Here is a 20,819-nt window from a genome sequence, read left to right on the forward strand (position 1 = left end):
TTTTCAGCTTTTTTTGGGACATGTCACATTTTGACATTTTTGCCATACTATAGCCTTGCTTTTTTGGTCATTTTTTCAACTTGTATTTTTATGGTGTTTTTGGCCATTTTTGCAACATTCTATGCTATGGTGTGTCTTGGCACGCTATTTTATGCTGTTTTCAGCTTTTTTTGGGACATGTTACATTTTGAAATTTTTGCCATACTATAGCCTTGCTCTTTTGCTCATTTTTTCAACATGCATTATTATGGTGTTTTTGGCCATTTTTGCAACATTCTATACTATGGTGTGTCTCGGCACGCTATTTTATGCTGTTTTGGGGTGTTTTCAGGTTTTTTTGGGACATGTCACATTTTGACATTTTTGCCATACTATAGCCTTGCTCTTTTGCTCATTTTTTCAAACATGCATTATTATTGTGGTTTTGGCCGTTTTTTCAAAGTTCTATGCTACGGTGTGTTTTGGCACGCAATTTTATGCTGTTTTAAAGTGTTTTCAGCTTTTTTTGGGACATGTCACATTTTGACATTTTTGCCATACTATAGCCTTGCGTTTTCGGTCATTGTTTCAACATGCATTATTATGCTGTTTTGGGCCATTTTTGCAACATTCTATGCTATGGTGTGTCTTGGCACGCTATTTTATGCTGTTTTGGGGTGTTTTCAGGTTTTTTTGGGACATGTCACATTTTGACATTTTTGCCATACTATAGCCTTGCTCTTTTGCTCATTTTTTCAACATGCATTATTATGGTGATTTGGCCATTTTTGCAACATTCTATGCTATGGTGTGTCTTGGCACACTATTTTATGCTGTTTTGAGGTGTTTTCAGCTGTTTTGGGGACATGTCACAATATTGACATTTTTGCCATACTATAGCCTTGCTCTTTTGCTCATTTTTTCAACATGCATTATTATGGTGTTTTTGGCCGTTTTTGCAACAATCTATGCTATGGTGTGTCTCGGCACGCTATTTTATGCTGTTTTGAGGTGTTTTCAGCTGTTTTGGGGACATGTCACATTTTGACATTTTTGCCATACTATAGCCTTGTGTTTTCGGTCATTGTTTCAACATGAATTATAATGATGTTTTGGGCCATTTTTGCAACAATCTATGCTATGGCGTGTCTTTGCACGCTATTTTATGCTGATTTGAGGTGTTTTCAGTTGTTTTGTGGACATGTCCCATTTTGACATTTTTGCCATACTATAGCCTTGTCTTTTGCTCATTTTTTCAAACATGCATTATTATTGTGGTTTTGGCCGTTTTTTCAAAGTTCTATGCTACGGTGTGTTTTGGCACGCAATTTTATGCTGTTTTAAAGTGTTTTCAGCTTTTTTTGGGACATGTCACATTTTGACATTTTTGCCATACTATAGCCTTGCTTTTTCGGTCATTGTTTCAACATGCATTATTATTGTGTTTTTGTCCATTTTTTCAAAGCTCTATGCTACAGTGTGTTTTGGCACGCAATTTTATGCTGTTTTAAAGTGTTTTCAGCTTTTTTTGAAACATATCACATTTTGACATTTTTGCCAGACTATAGCCTTGCTTTTGTTGTCATTTTTTTCAACATGTATTGTTATGGTGGTTTAGGCCATTTTTGCAACATTCTATACTATGGTGTGTCGTGGCACGCTATTTTATGCTGTTTTGGGGTGTTTTCAGCTTTTTTTGGGACATGTCACATTTTGACATTTTTGCCATACTATAGCCTTGCTTTTTCGGGCATTTTTTCAACATGTATTATTATGGTGTTTTTGGCTGTTCTTGCAACATTCTATGCTATGGTGTGTCTTGGCACGCTATTTTATGCTGATTTGAGGTATTTTCAGCTGTTTTGGGGACATGTCATATTTTGACATTTTTCCATACTATAGCCTTGCGTTTTCGGTCATTCTTTCAACATGCATTATTATTGTGTTTTTGTCCGCTTTTTCAAAGTTCTATGCTACGGCATGTCGTGGGGCCTTATTTTATGCTGTTGTGATGTATTTTCAGCTGTTCTGGGGACATGTCATATTTTTACATTTTTGCCATACTATAGCCTTGCTTTTTGGTCATTTTTCAACATGCATTATTATGCTGTTTTTGGCCGTTTTTGCAACATTCTATGCTATGGTGTGTTTTGGCACGCTATTTTATGCTAAGTTTGAGGTGTTTTCAGTTGTTTTGTGGACATGTCCCATTTTGACATTTTTGCCATACTGTAGCCTTGTCTTTTGTTTATTTTTTTAAACATGCATTATAATTGTGGTTTTGGCCGTTTTTTCAAAGTTCTATGCTACAGTGTGTTTTGGCACGCAATTTTATGCTGTTTTAAAGTGTTTTCAGCTTTTTTTTGGGACATGTCACATTTTGACATTTTTGCCATACTATAGCCTTGCGTTTTCGGTCATTGTTTCAACATGCATTATTATGCTGTTTTGGGCCATTTTTGCAACATTCTATGCTATGGTGTGTCTCGGCACGCTATTTTATGCTGTTTTGAGGTGTTTTCAGCTTTTTTTGGGACATGTCACATTTTGACATTTTTGCCATACTATAGCCTTGCTTTTTTGGTCATTTTTTCAACTTGTATTTTTATGGTGTTTTTGGCCGTTTTTTTCAACATTCTATGCTATGGTGTGTTTTGGCATGCTATTTTATGCTGTTTTGAGGTGTTTTCAGCTGTTTTCGGGACATGTCCCATTTTGACATTTTTGCCATAATATAGCCTTGCTCTTTTGCTCATTTTTTTCAACATGCATTATTATGCTGTTTTTGGCCGTTTTTGCAATATTCTATGCTATGGTGTGTTTTGGCAAGCTATTTTATGCTGATTTAAAGTGTTTTCAACTTTTTTGGGGACATGTCACATTTTGACATTTTTGCCATACTATAGCCATGCTCTTTTGCTCACTTTTTCAACATGCATTATTATGGTGTTTTTGGCCGTTTTTGCAACAATCTATGCTATGGTGTGTCTCGGCACGCTATTTTATGCTGTTTTGAGGTTTTTTTTAGCTTTTTTTGGGACATGTCACATTTTGACATTTTTGCCATACTATAGCCTTGCTTTTTTGCTCATTTTTTCTACATGTATTATTATAGTGTTTTTGGCCGTTTTTGCAACATTCTATGCTATGGTGTGTTTTGGCACGCTATTTTATGCTGTTTTAAAGTGTTTTCAGCTTTTTTTGGGACATGTCACATTTTGACATTTTTGCCATACTATAGCCTTGCGTTTTTGGTGAGTTTTTCAACTTGAATTTTTATGGTGTTTTTGGCCATTTTTGCAACATTCTATGCTATGGTGTGTCTCGGTACACTATTTTATGCTGTTTTGAGGTGTTTTCAGCTTTTTTTGGGACATGTCACATTTTGACATTTTTGCCATACTATAGCCTTGCTCTTTTGCTCATTTTTTCAATATGCATTATTATGATGTTTTTGGCCATTTTTGCAACATTCTATGCTATGGTGTGTTTTGGCACACTATTTTATGCTGATTTAAAGTGTTTTCAACTTTTTTCGGGACATGTTACATTTTGACATTTTTGCCATACTATAGCCATGCTCTTTTGCTCATTTTTTCAACATGCATTATTATGGTGTTTTTGGCCGTTTTTGCAACAATCTATGCTATGGTGTGTCTCGGCACACTATTTTATGCTGTTTTGAGGTTTTTTTTAGCTTTTTTGGGGACATGTCACATTTTGAAATTTTTGTCATACTATAGCCTTGCTTTTTGCTCATTTTTCTACATGTATTATTATAGTGTTTTTGGCCGTTTTGCCACATTCTATACTATGGTATGTTTTGTACGCTATTTTATGCTGTTTTGAGGTGTTTTCAGGTTTTTTGGGACATGTCACATTTTGACATTTTGCCATACTATAGCCTTGCTTTTTGGTCATTTTTCAAACATGCATTATTATGGTGTTTTTGGCCATTTTTGCAACATTCTATGCTATGGTGTGTCTTGGCACGCTATTTTATGCTGTTTTGCGGTGTTTTCAGCTGTTTTGGGGACATGTCCCATTTTGACATTTTTGCCATACTATAGCCTTGCGTTTTCGGTCATTCTTTCAACATGCATTATTATTGTGGTTTTGGCCGTTTTTCAAAGTTCTATGCTACGGTGTGTCTTGTACGCAATTTTATGCTGTTTTAAAGTGTTTTCAGCTTTTTTTGGGACATGTCACATTTTGACATTTTGCCATACTATAGCCTTGCGTTTTTGGTGAGTTTTTCAACTTGTATTTTTATGGTGTTTTTGGCCATTTTACAACATTCTATGCTATGGTATGTTTTGGCACGCTATTTTATGCTGTTTTGGGGTGTTTTCAGCTTTTTTTGGGACATGTCACATTTTGACATTTTTGCCATACTATAGCCTTGCTTTTTCGGTCATTTTTTCAACATGTATTGTTATGGTGTTTTTGGCCATTTTTGCAACATTCTATGCTATGGTGTGTTTTGGCACGCTATTTTATGCTGATTTAAAGTGTTTTCAACTTTTTTTGGGACATGTCACATTTTGACATTTTTGCCATACTATAGCCTTGCTTTTTTGGTCATTTTTTCAACTTGTATTTTTATGGTGTTTTTGGCCGTTTTTGCAACATTCTATGCTATGGTGTGTCTTGGCACGCTATTTTATGCTGTTTTGAGGTTATTTTAGCTTTTTTTGGGACATGTCACATTTTGAAATTTTTGCCATACTATAGCCTTGCGTTTTCGGTCATTCTTTCAACATGCATTATTATTGTGTTTTTGTCCGCTTTTCAAAGTTCTATGCTATGGTGTGTCTTGTACGCTATTTTATGCTGTTTTGAGGTGTTTTCAGCTTTTTTGGGACATGTCACATTTTGACATTTTGCCATACTATAGCCTTGCTTTTTTGCTCATTTTTTCTACATGCATTATTATAGTGTTTTTGGCCGTTTTTGCAACATTCTATACTATGGTATGTTTTGGCACGCTATTTTATGCTGTTTTAAAGTGTTTTCAGCTTTTTTGGGACATGTCACATTTTGACATTTATACTATAGCCTTGCGTTTTCGGTCATTGTTTCAACATGCATTATTATGGTGTTTTTGGCCATTTTTGCAACATTCTATGCTATGGTGTGTCTTGGCACGCTATTTTATGCTGTTTTGAGGTGTTTTCAGCTTTTTTTGGGACATGTCACATTTTGACATTTTTGCCATACTATAGCCTTGCTCTTTTGCTCATTTTTTCAATATGCATTATTATGGTGTTTTTGGCCATTTTACAACATTCTATGCTATGGTGTGTTTGGCACGCAGTTTTATGCTGTTTTAAAGTGTTTTCAGCTTTTTTTGGGACATGTCACATTTTGACATTTTTGCCATACTATAGCCTTGCTTTTTTGGTCATTTTTTCTACATGTATTATTATAGTGTTTTTGGCCGTTTTTGCAGTATTCTATGCTATGGTGTGTTTTGGCACGCTATTTTATGTTGTTTTAAAGTGTTTTCAACTTTTTTTGGGACATGTTACATTTTGACATTTTTGCCATACTATAGCCTTGCTTTTTTGGTCATTTTTTCAATATGCATTATTATGATGTTTTTGGCCATTTTTGCAACATTCTATGCTCTGGTGTGTCTTGGCATGCTATTTTATGCTGTTTTAAAGTGTTTTCAACTTTTTTGGGACATGTCACATTTTGAAGTTTTTGCCATACTATAGCCTTGCTCTTTTGCTCATTTTTTCAACATGCATTATTATGGTGTTTTTGGCCATTTTTATAACATTCTATGCTATGGTATGTTTTGGCACGCTATTTTATGCTGTTTTAAAATGTTTTCAGCTGTTTTGGGGACATGTCCCATTTTGACATTTTTGCCATACTATAGCCTTGCGTTTTCGGTCATTCTTTCAACATGCATTATTATTGTGGTTTTGGCCGTTTTTTCAAAGTTCTATGCTACGGTGTGTCTTGGCACGCAATTTTATGCTGTTTTAAAGTGTTTTCAGCTTCTTTTTGGGACATGTCACATTTTGACATTTTTGCCATACTATAGCCTTGCGTTTTTGGTGAGTTTTTCAACTTGTATTTTTATGGTGTTTTTGGCCATTTTTACAACATTCTATGCTATGGTATGTTTTGGCACGTTATTTTATGCTGTTTTGGGGTGTTTTCAGGTTTTTTTGGGACATGTCACATTTTGACATTTTTGCCATACTATAGCCTTGCTCTTTTGCTCATTTTTTCAATATGCATTATTATGATGTTTTTGGCCATTTTTGCAACATTCTATGCTCTGGTGTGTCTTGGCACGCTATTTTATGCTGTTTTAAAGTGTTTTCAACTTTTTTGGGACATGTCACATTTTAACATTTTTGCCATACTATAGCCTTGCTTTTTGGTCATTTTTCAACTTGTATTATTATGGTGTTTTGGCCGTTTTGCAACATTCTATGCTATGGTGTGTCTTGGCACGCTATTTTATGCTGTTTTGAGGTTATTTTAGCTTTTTTTGGGACATGTCACATTTTGAAATTTTTGCCATACTATAGCCTTGCGTTTTCGGTCATTCTTTCAACATGCATTATTATTGTGTTTTTGTCCGCTTTTTCAAAGTTCTATGCTACGGTGTGTCTTGGCACGCTATTTTATGCTGTTTTGAGGTGTTTTCAGCTTTTTTTGGGACATGTCACATTTTGACATTTTGCCATACTATAGACTTGCTTTTTGCTCATTTTTTCTACATGCATTATTATAGTGTTTTGGCCGTTTTGCAAAATTCTATGCTATGGTGTGTTTTGGCACGCTATTTTATGCTGTTTTAAAGTGTTTTCAGCTTTTTTTGGGACATGTCACATTTTGACATTTTTGCCATACTATAGCCTTGCTTTTTGGTCATTTTTCAACTTGTATTTATTATGGTGTTTTTGGCCATTTTGCAACATTCTATGCTATGGTGTGTCTTGGCACGCTATTTTATGCTGTTTTGAGGTGTTTTCAGCTTTTTTGGGACATGTCACATTTTGACATTTGTGCCATACTATAGCCTTGCTCTTTTGCTCATTTTTCTACATGCATTATTATGGTGTTTTTGGCCATTTTTACAACATTCTATGCTATGGTGTGTTTTGGCACGCAGTTTTATGCTGTTTTAAAGTGTTTTCAGCTTTTTTTGGGACATGTCACATTTTGACATTGTTGCCATACTACAGCCTTGCTTTTTTGGTCATTTTTTCTACATGTATTATTATAGTGTTTTTGGCCGTTTTTGCAATATTCTATGCTATGGTGTGTTTTGGCACGCTATTTTCTGTTGATTTAAAGTGTTTTCAACTTTTTTTTGGGACATGTTACATTTTGACATTTTTGCCATACTATAGCCTTGCTTTTTGGTCATTTTTCAACTTGTATTTATTATGATGTTTTTGGCCATTTTTGCAACATTCTATGCTCTGGTGTGTCTTGGCACGCTATTTTATGCTGTTTTAAAGTGTTTTCAGCTTTTTTTGGGACATGTCACATTTTGACATTTTTGCCATACTATAGCCTTGCTCTTTTGCTCATTTTTCAACATGCATTATTATGGTGTTTTTGGCCATTTTACAACATTCTATGCTATGGTATGTTTTGTACGCTATTTTATGCTGTTTTAAAATGTTTTCAGCTGTTTTGGGGACATGTCCCATTTTGACATTTTGCCATACTATAGCCTTGCTTTTCGGTCATTCTTTCAACATGCATTATTATTGTGGTTTTGGCCATTTTGAAAGTTCTATGCTACTGTGTGTTTTGGTACTCAATTTTATGCTGTTTTAAAGTGTTTTCAGCTTCTTTTTGGGACATGTCACATTTTGACATTTTTGCCATACTATAGCCTTGCGTTTTTGGTGAGTTTTTCAACTTGTATTTTTATGGTGTTTTTGGCCATTTTTACAACATTCTATGCTATGGTATGTTTTGGCACGTTATTTTATGCTGTTTTGGGGTGTTTTCAGGTTTTTTTGGGACATGTCACATTTTGACATTTTTGCCATACTATAGCCTTGCTCTTTTGCTCATTTTTTCAACATGCATTATTATGGTGTTTTTGGCCATTTTTGCAACATTCTATGCTATGGTGTGTCTTGGCAAGCTATTTTACGCTGTTTTCAGCTTTTTTTGGGACATGTCACATTTTGACATTTTTGCCATACTATAGCCTTGCTTTTTGGTCATTTTTCAACATGCATTATTATGGTGTTTTTGGCCGTTTTTGCAACATTCTATGCTATGGTGTGTCTTGGCATGCTATTTTATGCTGTTTTGAGGTTATTTTAGCTTTTTTTGGGACATGTCACATTTTGAAATTTTTGCCATACTATAGCCTTGCGTTTTCGGTCATTCTTTCAACATGCATTATTATTGTGTTTTTGTCCGCTTTTTCAAAGTTCTATGCTATGGTGTGTCTTGGCACGCTATTTTATGCTGTTTTGAGGTGTTTTCAGCTTTTTTTGGGACATGTCACATTTTGACATTTTTGCCATACTATAGCCTTGCTTTTTTGCTCATTTTTTCTACATGTATTATTATAGTGTTTTTGGCCGTTTTTGCAACATTCTATACTATGGTGTGTTTTGGCACGCTATTTTATGCTGTTTTAAAGTGTTTTCAGCTTTTTTTGGGACATGTCACATTTTGACATTTTTGCCATACTATAGCCTTGCTTTTTTGGTCATTTTTTCAACTTGTATTTTTATGGTGTTTTTGGCCATTTTTGCAACATTCTATGCTATGGTGTGTCTTGTACGCTATTTTATGCTGTTTTGAAGTGTTTTCAGCTTTTTTTGGGACATGTCACATTTTGAAATTTTGCCATACTATAGCCTTGCTCTTTTGCTCATTTTTCAACATGTATTATTATGGTGTTTTTGGCCGTTTTGCAACATTCTATGCTATGGTGTGTCTTGTACGCTATTTTATGCTGTTTTGAGGTGTTTTCAGCTTTTTTTGGGACATGTCACATTTTGACATTTTTGCCATACTATAGCCTTGCTTTTTGCTCATTTTCAACATGCATTATTATAGTGTTTTGGCCGTTTTTGCAACATTCTATACTATGGTATGTTTTGGCACGCTATTTTATGCTGTTTTAAAGTGTTTTCAGCTTTTTTTGGGACATGTCCCATTTTGACATTTTTGCCATACTATAGCCTTGCGTTTTCGGTCATTGTTTCAACATGCATTATTATGCTGTTTTGGGCCATTTTTGCAACAATCTATGCTATGGCGTGTCTTTGAACGCTATTTTATGCTGATTTGAGGTGTTTTCAGTTGTTTTGTGGACATGTCCCATTTTGACATTTTTGCCATACTATAGCCTTGCGTTTTCGGTCATTGTTTCTACATGCATTATTATAGTGTTTTTGGCCGTTTTTGCAACATTCTATACAATGGTATGTTTTGGCATGCTATTTTATGCTGTTTTAAAGTGTTTTCAACTTTTTTGGGACATGTCACATTTTGACATTTTGCCATACTATAGCCTTGCTTTTTGGTCATTTTTCAACTTGTATTATTATGGTGTTTTGGGCCATTTTGCAACATTCTATGCTATGGTGTGTCTTGGCACGCTATTTTATGCTGTTTTAAAGTGTTTTCAGCTTTTTTTGGGACATGTCACATTTTGAAATTTTTGCCATACTATAGCCTTGCTTTTTTGGTCATTTTTCAACATGTATTATTATGGTGTTTTTGTCCGTTTTTTCAAAGTTCTATGCTACGGTGTGTTTTGGCACGCTATTTTATGCTGTTTTGAGGTGTTTTCAGCTTTTTTTGGGACATGTCACATTTTGAAATTTTTGCCATACTATAGCCTTGCTCTTTTGCTCATTGTTTCAACATGCATTATTATGCTGTTTTGGGCCATTTTTGCAACAATCTATGCTATGGCGTGTCTTTGCACACTATTTTATGCTGATTTGAGGTGTTTTCAGTTGTTTTGTGGACATGTCCCATTTTGACATTTTTGCCATACTATAGCCTTGCGTTTTCGGTCATTTTTTCAACATGCATTATTATGGTGTTTTTGTCTGTTTTTTCAAAGTTCTATCCTACGGTGTGTCTTGGCACGCTATTTTATGCTGTTTTAAAGTGTTTTCAGCTGTTTTGGGGACATGTCACATTTTGACATTTTTGCCATACTATAGCCTTGCTCTTTTGCTCATTTTTCAACATGCAATATTATGGTGTTTTGGCCATTTTGCAATATTCTATGCTGTGGTGTGTTTTGGCAAGCTATTTTATGTTGTTTTAAAGTGTTTTCAACTTTTTTTGGGACATGTCACATTTTGACATTTTTGCCATACTATAGCCTTGCTTTTTTGGTCATTTTTTCAACATGCATTATTATGCTGTTTTTGGCCGTTTTTTCAAAGTTCTATGCTATGGTGTGTCTTGGCACGCTATTTTATGCTGATTTGAGGTGTTTTCAGTTGTTTTGTGGACTTGTCACATTTTGACATTTTTGCCATACTATAGCCTTGCGTTTTCGGTCATTCTTTCAACATGCATTATTATTGTGTTTTTGTCCGCTTTTTCAAAGTTCTATGCTACGGTGTGTCTTGGCACGCTATTTTATGCCGTTTTGGGGTGTTTTCAGGTTTTTTTGGGACATGTCACATTTTGACATTTTTGCCATACTATAGCCTTGCTTTTTTGCTCATTTTTTCAACATGCATTATTATAGTGTTTTTGGCCGTTTTTGCAACATTCTATACTATGGTATGTTTTGGCACGCTATTTTATGCTGTTTTAAAGTGTTTTCAGCTTTTTTTGGGACATGTCACATTTTGACATTTTTGCCATACTATAGCCTTGCTTTTTTGGTCATTTTTTCAACTTGTATTATTATGGTGTTTTGGCCATTTTGCAACATTCTATACTATGGTGTGTCTTGGCACGCTATTTTATGCTGTTTTGAGGTTGTTTTTTAGCTTTTTTTGGGACATGTCACATTTTGAAATTTTTGCCATACTATAGCCTTGCTTTTTTGGTCATTTTTCAACATGTATTATTATGGTGTTTTTGTCCGTTTTTGCAACATTCTATGCTACGGTGTGTCTCGGCACGCTATTTTATGCTGTTTTGGGGTGTTTTCAGGTTTTTTTGGGACATGTCACATTTTGACATTTTTGCCATACTATAGCCTTGCTCTTTTGCTCATTTTTTCAAACATGCATTATTATTGTGGTTTTGGCCGTTTTTTCAAAGTTCTATGCTACGGTGTGTTTTGGCACGCAATTTTATGCTGTTTTAAAGTGTTTTCAGCTTTTTTTGGGACATGTCACATTTTGACATTTTTGCCATACTATAGCCTTGCGTTTTCGGTCATTGTTTCAACATGCATTATTATGCTGTTTTGGGCCATTTTTGCAACATTCTATGCTATGGTGTGTCTTGGCACGCTATTTTATGCTGTTTTGGGGTGTTTTCAGGTTTTTTTGGGACATGTCACATTTTGACATTTTTGCCATACTATAGCCTTGCTCTTTTGCTCATTTTTTCAACATGCATTATTATGGTGATTTGGCCATTTTTGCAACATTCTATGCTATGGTGTGTCTTGGCACACTATTTTATGCTGTTTTGAGGTGTTTTCAGCTTTTTTTGGGACATGTTACATTTTGAAATTTTTGCCATACTATAGCCTTGCTTCTTTGGTCATTTTTTCAACATGTATTATTATGGTGTTTTTGTAACAATCTATGCTATGGTGTGTCTCGGCACGCTATTTTATGCTGTTTTGAGGTTTTTTTTAGCTTTTTTTGGGACATGTCACATTTTGAAATTTTTGCCATACTATAGCCTTGCGTTTTCGGTCATTGTTTCAACATGCATTATTATGCTGTTTTTGGCCGTTTTTGCAATATTCTATGCTATGGTGTGTTTTGGCACGCTATTTTATGCTGATTTGAGGTGTTTTCAGTTGTTTTGTGGACATGTCCTATTTTGACATTTTTGCCATACTATAGCCTTGTCTTTTGCTCATTTTTTCAAACATGCATTATTATTGTGGTTTTGGCCGTTTTTTCAAAGTTCTATGCTACGGTGTGTTTTGGCACGCAATTTTATGCTGTTTTAAAGTGTTTTCAGGTTTTTGGGACATGTCACATTTTGACATTTTGCCATACTATAGCCTTGCTCTTTTGCTCATTTTTTCAACATGCATTATTATGGTGTTTTTGGCCATTTTTATAACATTCTATGCTATGGTATGTTTTGGCATGCTATTTTATACTGTTTTAAAGTGTTTTCAACTTTTTTTGGGACATGTCACATTTTGACATTTTTGCCATACTATAGCCTTGCTCTTTTAGTCATTTTTTCAACATGCATTATTATGGTGTTTTTGGCCATTTTTGCAACATTCTATGCTATGATGTGTTTTGGCACACTATTTTATGCTGATTTAAAGTGTTTTCAGCTTTTTTTGGGACATGTCACATTTTGACATTTTTGCCATACTATAGCCTTGCTTTTTTGGTCATTTTTTCAACATGTATTATTATGGTCTTTTGGGCTGTTTTTGCAAGACTCTATGCTATGGCGTGTCTTGGCACACTATTTTATGCTAATTTAAGGTGTTTTCAGATCTTTTTGGGACATGTCACATTTTGAAATTTTTAGCCATACTATAGCCTTGCCTTCTTGGTCATTTTTTCATCATGCATGTTATTTGCCGTTTTTGGAACATTGTACAGTAAGTTGTGTCTCGGCATGCTACTTTGTGCCTTGCCCTCTTCGTCATTTTTTCGACATGCTATATCATGGTGCATTTGGCCGATTTTGCAACATATTACGCTATGACGTGTCTGGACACGCCTTTTTATGCTGTTTGGAGGGGTTTTAAGCTTTTTTGTGCTATGGCCGTGTCTATAGCTTGTAGAGACACATGATAGTATACAATGTGGAAATAAAAGTTAAAACGTCCAAAAACTTCATAATTTAGCAAGTCAACAAAATGGTCAAAAACAGCACTGTATAATATGTGTAAAACATCTAACTTTGATATGTCTAAAAATGCCTGACAACATATTATAACTTGTAGAGATGCTTGATAGTTTACAATGTGGAAGTAAAAGCCAAAAAAGTCCAAAAACTTCTTAATTTAGCATGTCAAAAAAATGTCCAAAAACGCCACTGTACAGTATATTGAAAAATGTCTGAAATCAACATATTACATCTTGTAGAGATGCATGATAGTATACAATGTGGAAATAAAAGCCAAGCAAGGCTAAAAACTTAATTATTATTATAATAATTTAGCATGTAAAAAAATGGCCAAAAAGGCAGTATTAGTATTGTAGTATGTCAAAAATGTCAAATTTTGACTTCATGAAAATGCCCGAAAACAACATATAATAGCGCGTCATAGTATGCAATGTGGACATGAAGGCCTATAATAGCCAAAAACGTCATAACTTAGCATGTCAAAAAAATGGCCAAAAATGCCATAGTGTAGTATGTCGAAAAATGTCAAATGTTGACATGTCATAAAAATGGCTGAAAACGACATATAATAACTTGTAGAGACGCGTCATACTATACAATATGGAAATAAAGGCCAAAAAAGACCAGGAGCGTCATAATTTAGCATGTTGAAAAAATGGCCAAAAACACCATAGCATACTTTGTTGAAAAATGTCAAATTTTGACATGTCATAAAAATGTCCTGAGTACAACATATTATAGCTTGTAGAGACAAGTCATTGTATACAAAGTGGACATAAAGGCCAAAAAAAAGACCAAAAACATCATAATTTAGCATCTTAAAAAAATGGCCAAAAATTCTGTAGTTTAATATGTTGAAAAATGTCAATTTTTGACATGTCATGAAAATGGCTGAAAATGACATATTATAGCTTGTAGAGATGCGTCATAGTTTACAAAGTTGAAAAACAGGCAAAAAAAAGGCCAAAAACATCGTTATTTAGCATGTTGAAAAAATGATCAAAAACGCCACAGGATTTTATGTTGAAAAATGTCAAATTTCTGAAAACAACATATTATGACTTATAGAGACACGTCATAGTATACAAAGTGGAAATAAAGACAAAAAAGGCCAAAAACTTCATAATTTAGCATGTTGAAAAAATGACTGAAAACGACATATAATAGCTTGCAGAGACGCGTCATATTATACAATGTAAAAACAAGTGCCAAAAAAGCTAAAAATGTCATAATTTAGCATGTCGATAAAATGACTGAAAATGCCACAGAATAGTATGTTGAAAAATGTAAAATTCTGACACATCATAAAAATGTCTGAAAATGATATATTATAGTTTCTAGAGAAGTTTCATAGTATACAATGTACGAAATAAAGGCAAAAAAGGGTCAAAAACGTAAAAATTCAGCATGTCAAAAAATTGATTGAAAACGCCATAGTATAGTATGATGAAAAATGTGAAATTTTGACTGAATAAAAATGGCTGAAAATGACATATTATGGCTGGTAGAGATGCATCATAGTATACAATGCGGAAATAAAGGCCGAAAAGGTGAAAAACAAAAATGTCATCAAAACATCATAGTAAAATACGAATGCTGTCAAAAAATGCAAATCATCCCAGTGTACCATGTCGTCCTGCAAAATAGCAAAGAAACCTCACAGTGTAATTTGTCGTCTAAAAATGCAAAAAAAAAACAACCCAGAATTGTATAGTCTGTCGTCCATGACTTTGACACAGCATTAAAGATGTCACAGTATTTAGTGATGCATTTTTTCCAAAACAGCACAATGCTACAGTACAGCATCATGACTAAAACAGCGTTTAAAACAAAAGCCGTAGGATAGCATGTAATCCAAAATATCATTAAGTCATACTTTTACATGCCATCTGAAATAACACAAAAAAGGTCAAAGCCGTCCAAAAAAAAGCATTAAAATGTGTAGGAAGATAGAATGTTTAAAAGCAGCCCCCAAAGTTTGCAGCACGTTGTTTTTTACTATAGGTGCCCTGCAACAAACCAGCTGTGGTGTGCCTCAGATAAAGAAAGATCACTCTCAACACTAAGTCTTTTCTGCAGCTTTGACGTCTCGTTTGTGCATTGTTCGGCCCTTCAACAGTGCATATATGATCACAAAAAGACATGAGCTTACCTCAGCCCTCACAGATCAAATCTGTGCCTGTGGTGTGCTGATCTTTCTGCAGAGCGCCATGCAGAGCAGGCCTCTGAGACTAAAATGGCCGCCACTCCGACCTGTGGTGCAGTTTCTCTGGTGACCACTAGAGAGCACCCATGACCCTGTAGTTGTCTATATAGTTGCTTTTTAAGATCTACACTGTACACACAGGGATGTACAGGCACGCACAAGGCCCTGGGCATTCACCTGTACACATTAATGTGCAACAAACACAGACACACAGAGATTATCTCATGAGTGCCTTCCCTTTAAATTTTTATGAGGGTTTGATCTTCTGTTTCCTCTATTGTAAAGCCCTGGAAAGCTGCCTGCGCCTGCTGTATGGGGCTGCATCATCTAATATTTCCATCTGTGAAAGAGGTGGGCCATTTTAATACTGTATCAGTCAGACTATCTGAAAAGTGCTGAAGTGAACAGTTCACGGAGTATACAAAGCAACTAACGATGACTTCAGTGTTCAAACTTAAACAGAACAGGACTGTAACGCTTGAGCTCGCTGTAACAACACCTCCATGATGTTGATCTTCGTCCCAGAGGTGTATTGACTTGTCTCGTTTTGAATTTTGATCTCTAGCTCTAGCAAGTCCAGCTGCCATACACCCCCCTCCCCTAGCATCGCTTGCTGGTTTTGTGGACACCAGTGTGGTTTTTGTCAGCTGCATGTCCACCAGGACGCACATTTCTTTCAAGATGAGAAAAAAAAGTTACCTTATTTTGGACTTGAAGTTATATGCAGAATGTCTGAACTGCTCACACTTTCAGAGGTTATAAGAATGCAATATCACAGGGTAACTGTGGTATTTTTCAGCCTGGGCCCTATTTTCTCGTGTTTTTGTGAGTAATGGAAATAATGTCTTCAACGGTCCAGTGTTGAGCAAGAGGGCATCAACTGGCTGCCATATAATCACTCTGGGCATGTTCGTACTGTCAATTTACGTCCACTAAAAGTCCTTGTTTTTTCCACTGACATGTCCAGATTGTTATTCTAGGTGTCAGAAAGGATCCCAACATTAGACAGACCTTCTTGTTCCTAAAACTAAAGCTTTCAGAAAAAATCATAACTTATGACACACCAGAAGTGTGTGGTGGTGTATTTATCTGCCCTCTGCCTGTATTTTCTTCTTTCCTTGCTATTTTCTGTGTTCAGAACATGTACGGGTGTGTTCCACCGCAGTGCTCAGGAGAGGTCGGGGCTTCATAGAAAGGTAGCAACCAGGTGCCAGACCTTGAGCAGCGAACATCCAAGACACAACCCAGAAAACAGTCAGTGAGGCCACATGCCAGACATGGCTTTCACTGACGAGCGTGTTTAGAAACAGTAACCGGCAATCCTGCATAGTGTACCTTTAAACAAAAAGGGATTCTAGTCTATCTAACAATAACGAACGCACTTTTAGTTGACATAAATTGAAGGTGCTAACACATCCAGAGTGGTTCATTGCAGCCAGTTTGCTGCTGCCAAAAATTGTTTCTTTTTCTTCCATTAGTCACTTGGTCACAAGGAAAATAGGGTCCAAGTTGAAAAATTTCAAAGTTACCATTTGAGACTTTATTTCACAACTTTTTGAAATTCTTGTGGTTTGGTCTCAGTCCTAACTTGGTCTTAAGCCCATTGGTTTCTCTTTCTTACAATTGACCAAACAATTTTCCTTAGAAAAATAGCATCAAACAATAACTGACAAAAATTTGAAGCAACATATTGACTGCGATGGATTAGTTCTTGTAAGTCTTGAGTCCTTGTTAGTAAAATTTACTGCATGGACTGTAGGATTTCAAACTTATGGTATGCTTTAGAAATACTGAAAGCACTCCTTACTTTTACACAGACAATGATAAAGCTCAATACCAGTAAAACTACTGTCCTTTAACACACTGAAAAAATACCAAAAGGACACGTTTTTGGCAACAGAACAAACAACTCCCAAAGTCAGGGGTTCTTCGATGGTCCGTTTATATTTTTTGGAGCAGTTGCAATCTGTTTGAGGCAATAGAAAGATTCACAATTCTCTTTTTAAAACACGTTTGGTCTAGCAACAAAAAGGTTACCGACGTAATATCTCCATACAGGTCTTATAGTCAGGTTCTTCTGCCTAAGGATCACAAGGACATACATAACGTTGTCAGTTTCCAGATGCTTACTAACAAATACAGTACGTCTGTTTTTCATCCAGTGTTTTTCGTGGGGACAGTTGCATTATGAGTCATTTTTCAAGCATCGGAAGATGACCTCTAGGACTTCTAAACAGCAGTGGGTAGGGAGAACCAGGGTCTGTTGTCACGTTTAACAATTTAGCCTTTCTCACATTAAAAAATAAAATAAAATCACCATTTAGTTCCAAATTTACTGACAACAAATACTCATGCATTCATGGAATTTTCGCTATTCAGCATAAGGAGGCCAATTAATCAGAACGGGTGGGTGGTTTTCATGCATGGAAAATCCGACGTGATTGTTCTCAGTTATGTGGCTAATAGTCGATAGTTTATCAATGCAAAAGGGGAACAAACATTTTGTGCACAGTTGAAATACAGACATGTTGGAAATACCTCTCATGGACGTAGCACCTTTTTGGACTGCTTTAGTGACAACGTGTATCCCTGGGCCCTGGTCTACTCTACTCCACATAGCAACAACATTACTACACAAAGTCGACAATTTAGTGTGTTGACCAGAAAATAAAATGTGAACAAAATTCCTACATGTAGCTGTTTTTTTTTCTTTTACAAGTCTTTTTCCATAATGTTGCTGCTATAAGTGACATCCACATCTGCACATAAAAAGTATATATTTATATTTATATAATATATATCCGTACTCTATTAACAGTTTTGTCTACCATGAAGTTTGCCACCCATCTCTCAGAAAAGTTTTTTTGTTTTTTTTTTACTTCAAACATTGATTATTTTACAACACAGAAATCAACTAATTTTGTACAACTTTGGAGGAAGCGATGCTCCGCCGGGTCACAGTCCCTCCGTGATTTTCTTCTTCTTTTTTAGAGTTTTCTTTTAATGTTTTCTTCCCAGTCCTGGTGCAGTTAGACAGGTTTCATCCCAGTAAAACACAGTTTAGAAAAACCAAAGCATTTACAAACTAGCATCGTTAGAACGCAAGGATGTTCAGCCGAGAGCTTCTGCTGAACTTGGACCCTTTAACACGCCCCTAAACCTTCCCCTCCGCCTTCTTCAGCTGAGGGGAAGTAACCCCTGTTTGGCACGGTTATATACACTATGAGCACAGTTCACTTGCAGGAGGGGCTCATGGGAACAAAATGTGGATTTGAGGTGTTAATGTAGAAAGACAGCCGCCAAAAAAAAAAAAGGAAAGCTCGAGTTTTGTCTCGGTAAAGGCTGCTCCTGAGTCAGCCAGTGAAAACTATCTGTAGGGCAGTTAAAGGAGCACCTTGACCTACCAGAACTGATGCTTCAATACTCAAATCATATCCGATATTTCACAATAGCAACACGCTGACATCCGTCTGCAGCTGTGATATGGATTTGGAAAGTCTGAGTGCAGATACTGTGTGTGTATTATTGTGTGTGTTGAAGGGGGAGGATAGTCAGTGAAGGAAGTGAGGTGGACCCGATGGCGAAAGGCCTGACATGACACAGAAAATAGTGCAATGTACAGTACACAATGCATCTCCGTAAATGTACAGTGTACATCAAATACTATACAACCAGAATCGAGAATTAAAAAAGTAGAAACACAACAAAAGAAAAAGAAAAAAAAAACAAAAAACTTGTACAAATGACAAAGTCCAGAAGCGTTCTTCACCCAGAGGAGGATACATCACACTGAAGCCATGGAGAGAAACAAAGGTTTGTGTGACAGACGTCCTACATGTCCTACAGCTCTGCTTCTTGTGCTTCACATTACTAAAAGCCATGTTGCTATACCACATATTTACAGGTCTCTCCTGGGTATCTCTCACACGTTCCACTCGCAATCCAAATCCATCCTCGAGTCCACTGATTCATTTTTCTCTTCCATTGTCCTTCTTTATCTCCACATATCCTCCACCTTTTTCCACCTTTTCCTTTATGTTCTCTTTCATCATGTCCGTCCCTCTTACATTCTGTATTCATAGGCCTTCAGGTGCAGGAGGTCTTTCTGTCTGCTGAACCGTCTCGCAGTAGTTGATCACAAACTAAACACAGAAAGAAAATGTGTCCGTCACTTTTGTTGGTGGTGTGCATGCACATGCATGGCCGCTCCTCTGGTCGCTTCTGTGCCTCCTTTGTCCCCTTTTTCTTCTCCCCCTGATGTCTAAGAGAGGCGTTTCTTAGATTTTCTCCCCATGTCTCTTTTCCTGCGCTCCATCCTCCCCTCTCTGATGTCCTGCTATCTATGATGCTACTCAGGAACTACAGGGGAGGATGGGGAGGGAGGGAAACTGTCCTCTCATCTTCTCTCCTCCACTTTTTAAACCCCTTCACCGTCCATCCTCTCCTCCTCCTCCTCCACCTCCTAATCCTCCACCCTCATCTCCCCTTAGACCCAGGAGTCTGGTGAGGCTGGATAGTGGCTGGTCTCGTAGTTGAGCTCGCTGTAGGGCCGTGAGGCTGAGTAGAAGTCTACATAGTTGCCGGTGGACTTGAGGCCCTGCAGGTGCATGTTGAGGTCACCCTGCGGGGGGCGCCCTCCCCCATGAACTTGGTTCTCATAGAAGGTTTGGTCCTCATAGTTGACGCTGTCGGGCGGAGGAGGGTTTTGGAAAGGCGGGTAGGGCTCTGACGGCAGGCCTTGAGAAGAGATCTGTGAAAGAAAAAAAAAGCAAAGACCGTTATTGAGAGAAAAGCAAGATTATGACAGCTAGGTCCAAAACATCATGACGTGAGGGTATGCACAAGAGTTCTATACTTAAACAACAACTACCCCCAATGCGTCTCCATTTTACTCCAAGCTAGAACCACTAATGCAAGTATATGCAGATGATGTGCATATATCTTTTAAACTAGAATTTCCATCTCACAGTTGTGTGCCTCCACCAGCCAAGTTGCAATTTACATTCATGTCTGTCCAGACTCATGGTGCATGACAGCTGACATCGTTTCAAGCACAGATGTTGCTGCAAAAAGCTACAGCATCTTAACATGGATGCTTCACACATATCTTCACTTCGTCAGCACAGTAGATTTGTACAGTCAGCACAGTTTCAATGTAGACAGCCATGATTAGTGTCACCAATTCAATCTCTGACCAAATTTCTCCTCTTTTGTTCGTGAGTTATGGTGATGCATAATGGCAATAAAAGTGTTTTTGCAGATCATTATCATCATAACAATGACAGTGAAAGTGACCTTTGAACATTATTTTATTCTGTATATGTGTTTGAAATTTTGTCATAATTAGTGTTAATTAATTCTTGAGTTAGGGCGAAAAAATGTTTTCTGAGGTTACAGTGGCCTTGACCTTTACCCTAAATCTACCAAATTCTAATTAGTTCAACCTTGAGTGCAAGTGGACATGCAAAATTTAATAATATTTTTTAAGACCTTTTTGAGATCCTATTGAGAGTTCATGAAAATGCAATGGACGTGTGGTCACAGAGATCTTGACCTTTGAATCTAATCAACCAAAATCTAATCAATTCTATCTTGAGTCTTAGTAAAAGTTTGTGTTAAATTTGAAAAATTTCCTCAAGGTGTG

General features: G+C 36.4%; 1 protein-coding gene across 10 annotated transcripts in view; it reads right to left on the reverse strand.

Annotated features, from left to right (window-relative positions):
- Positions 1-17,099: 17,099 nt before the first annotated feature.
- The window catches only part of ctnnd2b (catenin (cadherin-associated protein), delta 2b), a 198,381-nt gene continuing 194,661 nt past the window's right edge, over positions 17,100-20,819 (reverse strand). For all 10 annotated transcript variants that reach the window (XM_088085340.1, XM_088085331.1, XM_088085334.1 and 7 more), the window contains one exon: positions 17,100-19,925. In XM_088085340.1, the coding sequence (XP_087941466.1) occupies positions 19,662-19,925 (264 nt within the window). In that variant the 3' untranslated portion in view covers positions 17,100-19,661. The remainder of the gene's footprint in view (positions 19,926-20,819) is intronic.

The sequence above is a fragment of the Plectropomus leopardus genome, chromosome 12 (genome assembly GCF_026936395.1).
Source record: "Plectropomus leopardus strain MGB_pleo_1.0 chromosome 12, ASM2693639v1, whole genome shotgun sequence".
Lineage (NCBI taxonomy): Eukaryota > Metazoa > Chordata > Actinopteri > Perciformes > Serranidae > Plectropomus > Plectropomus leopardus.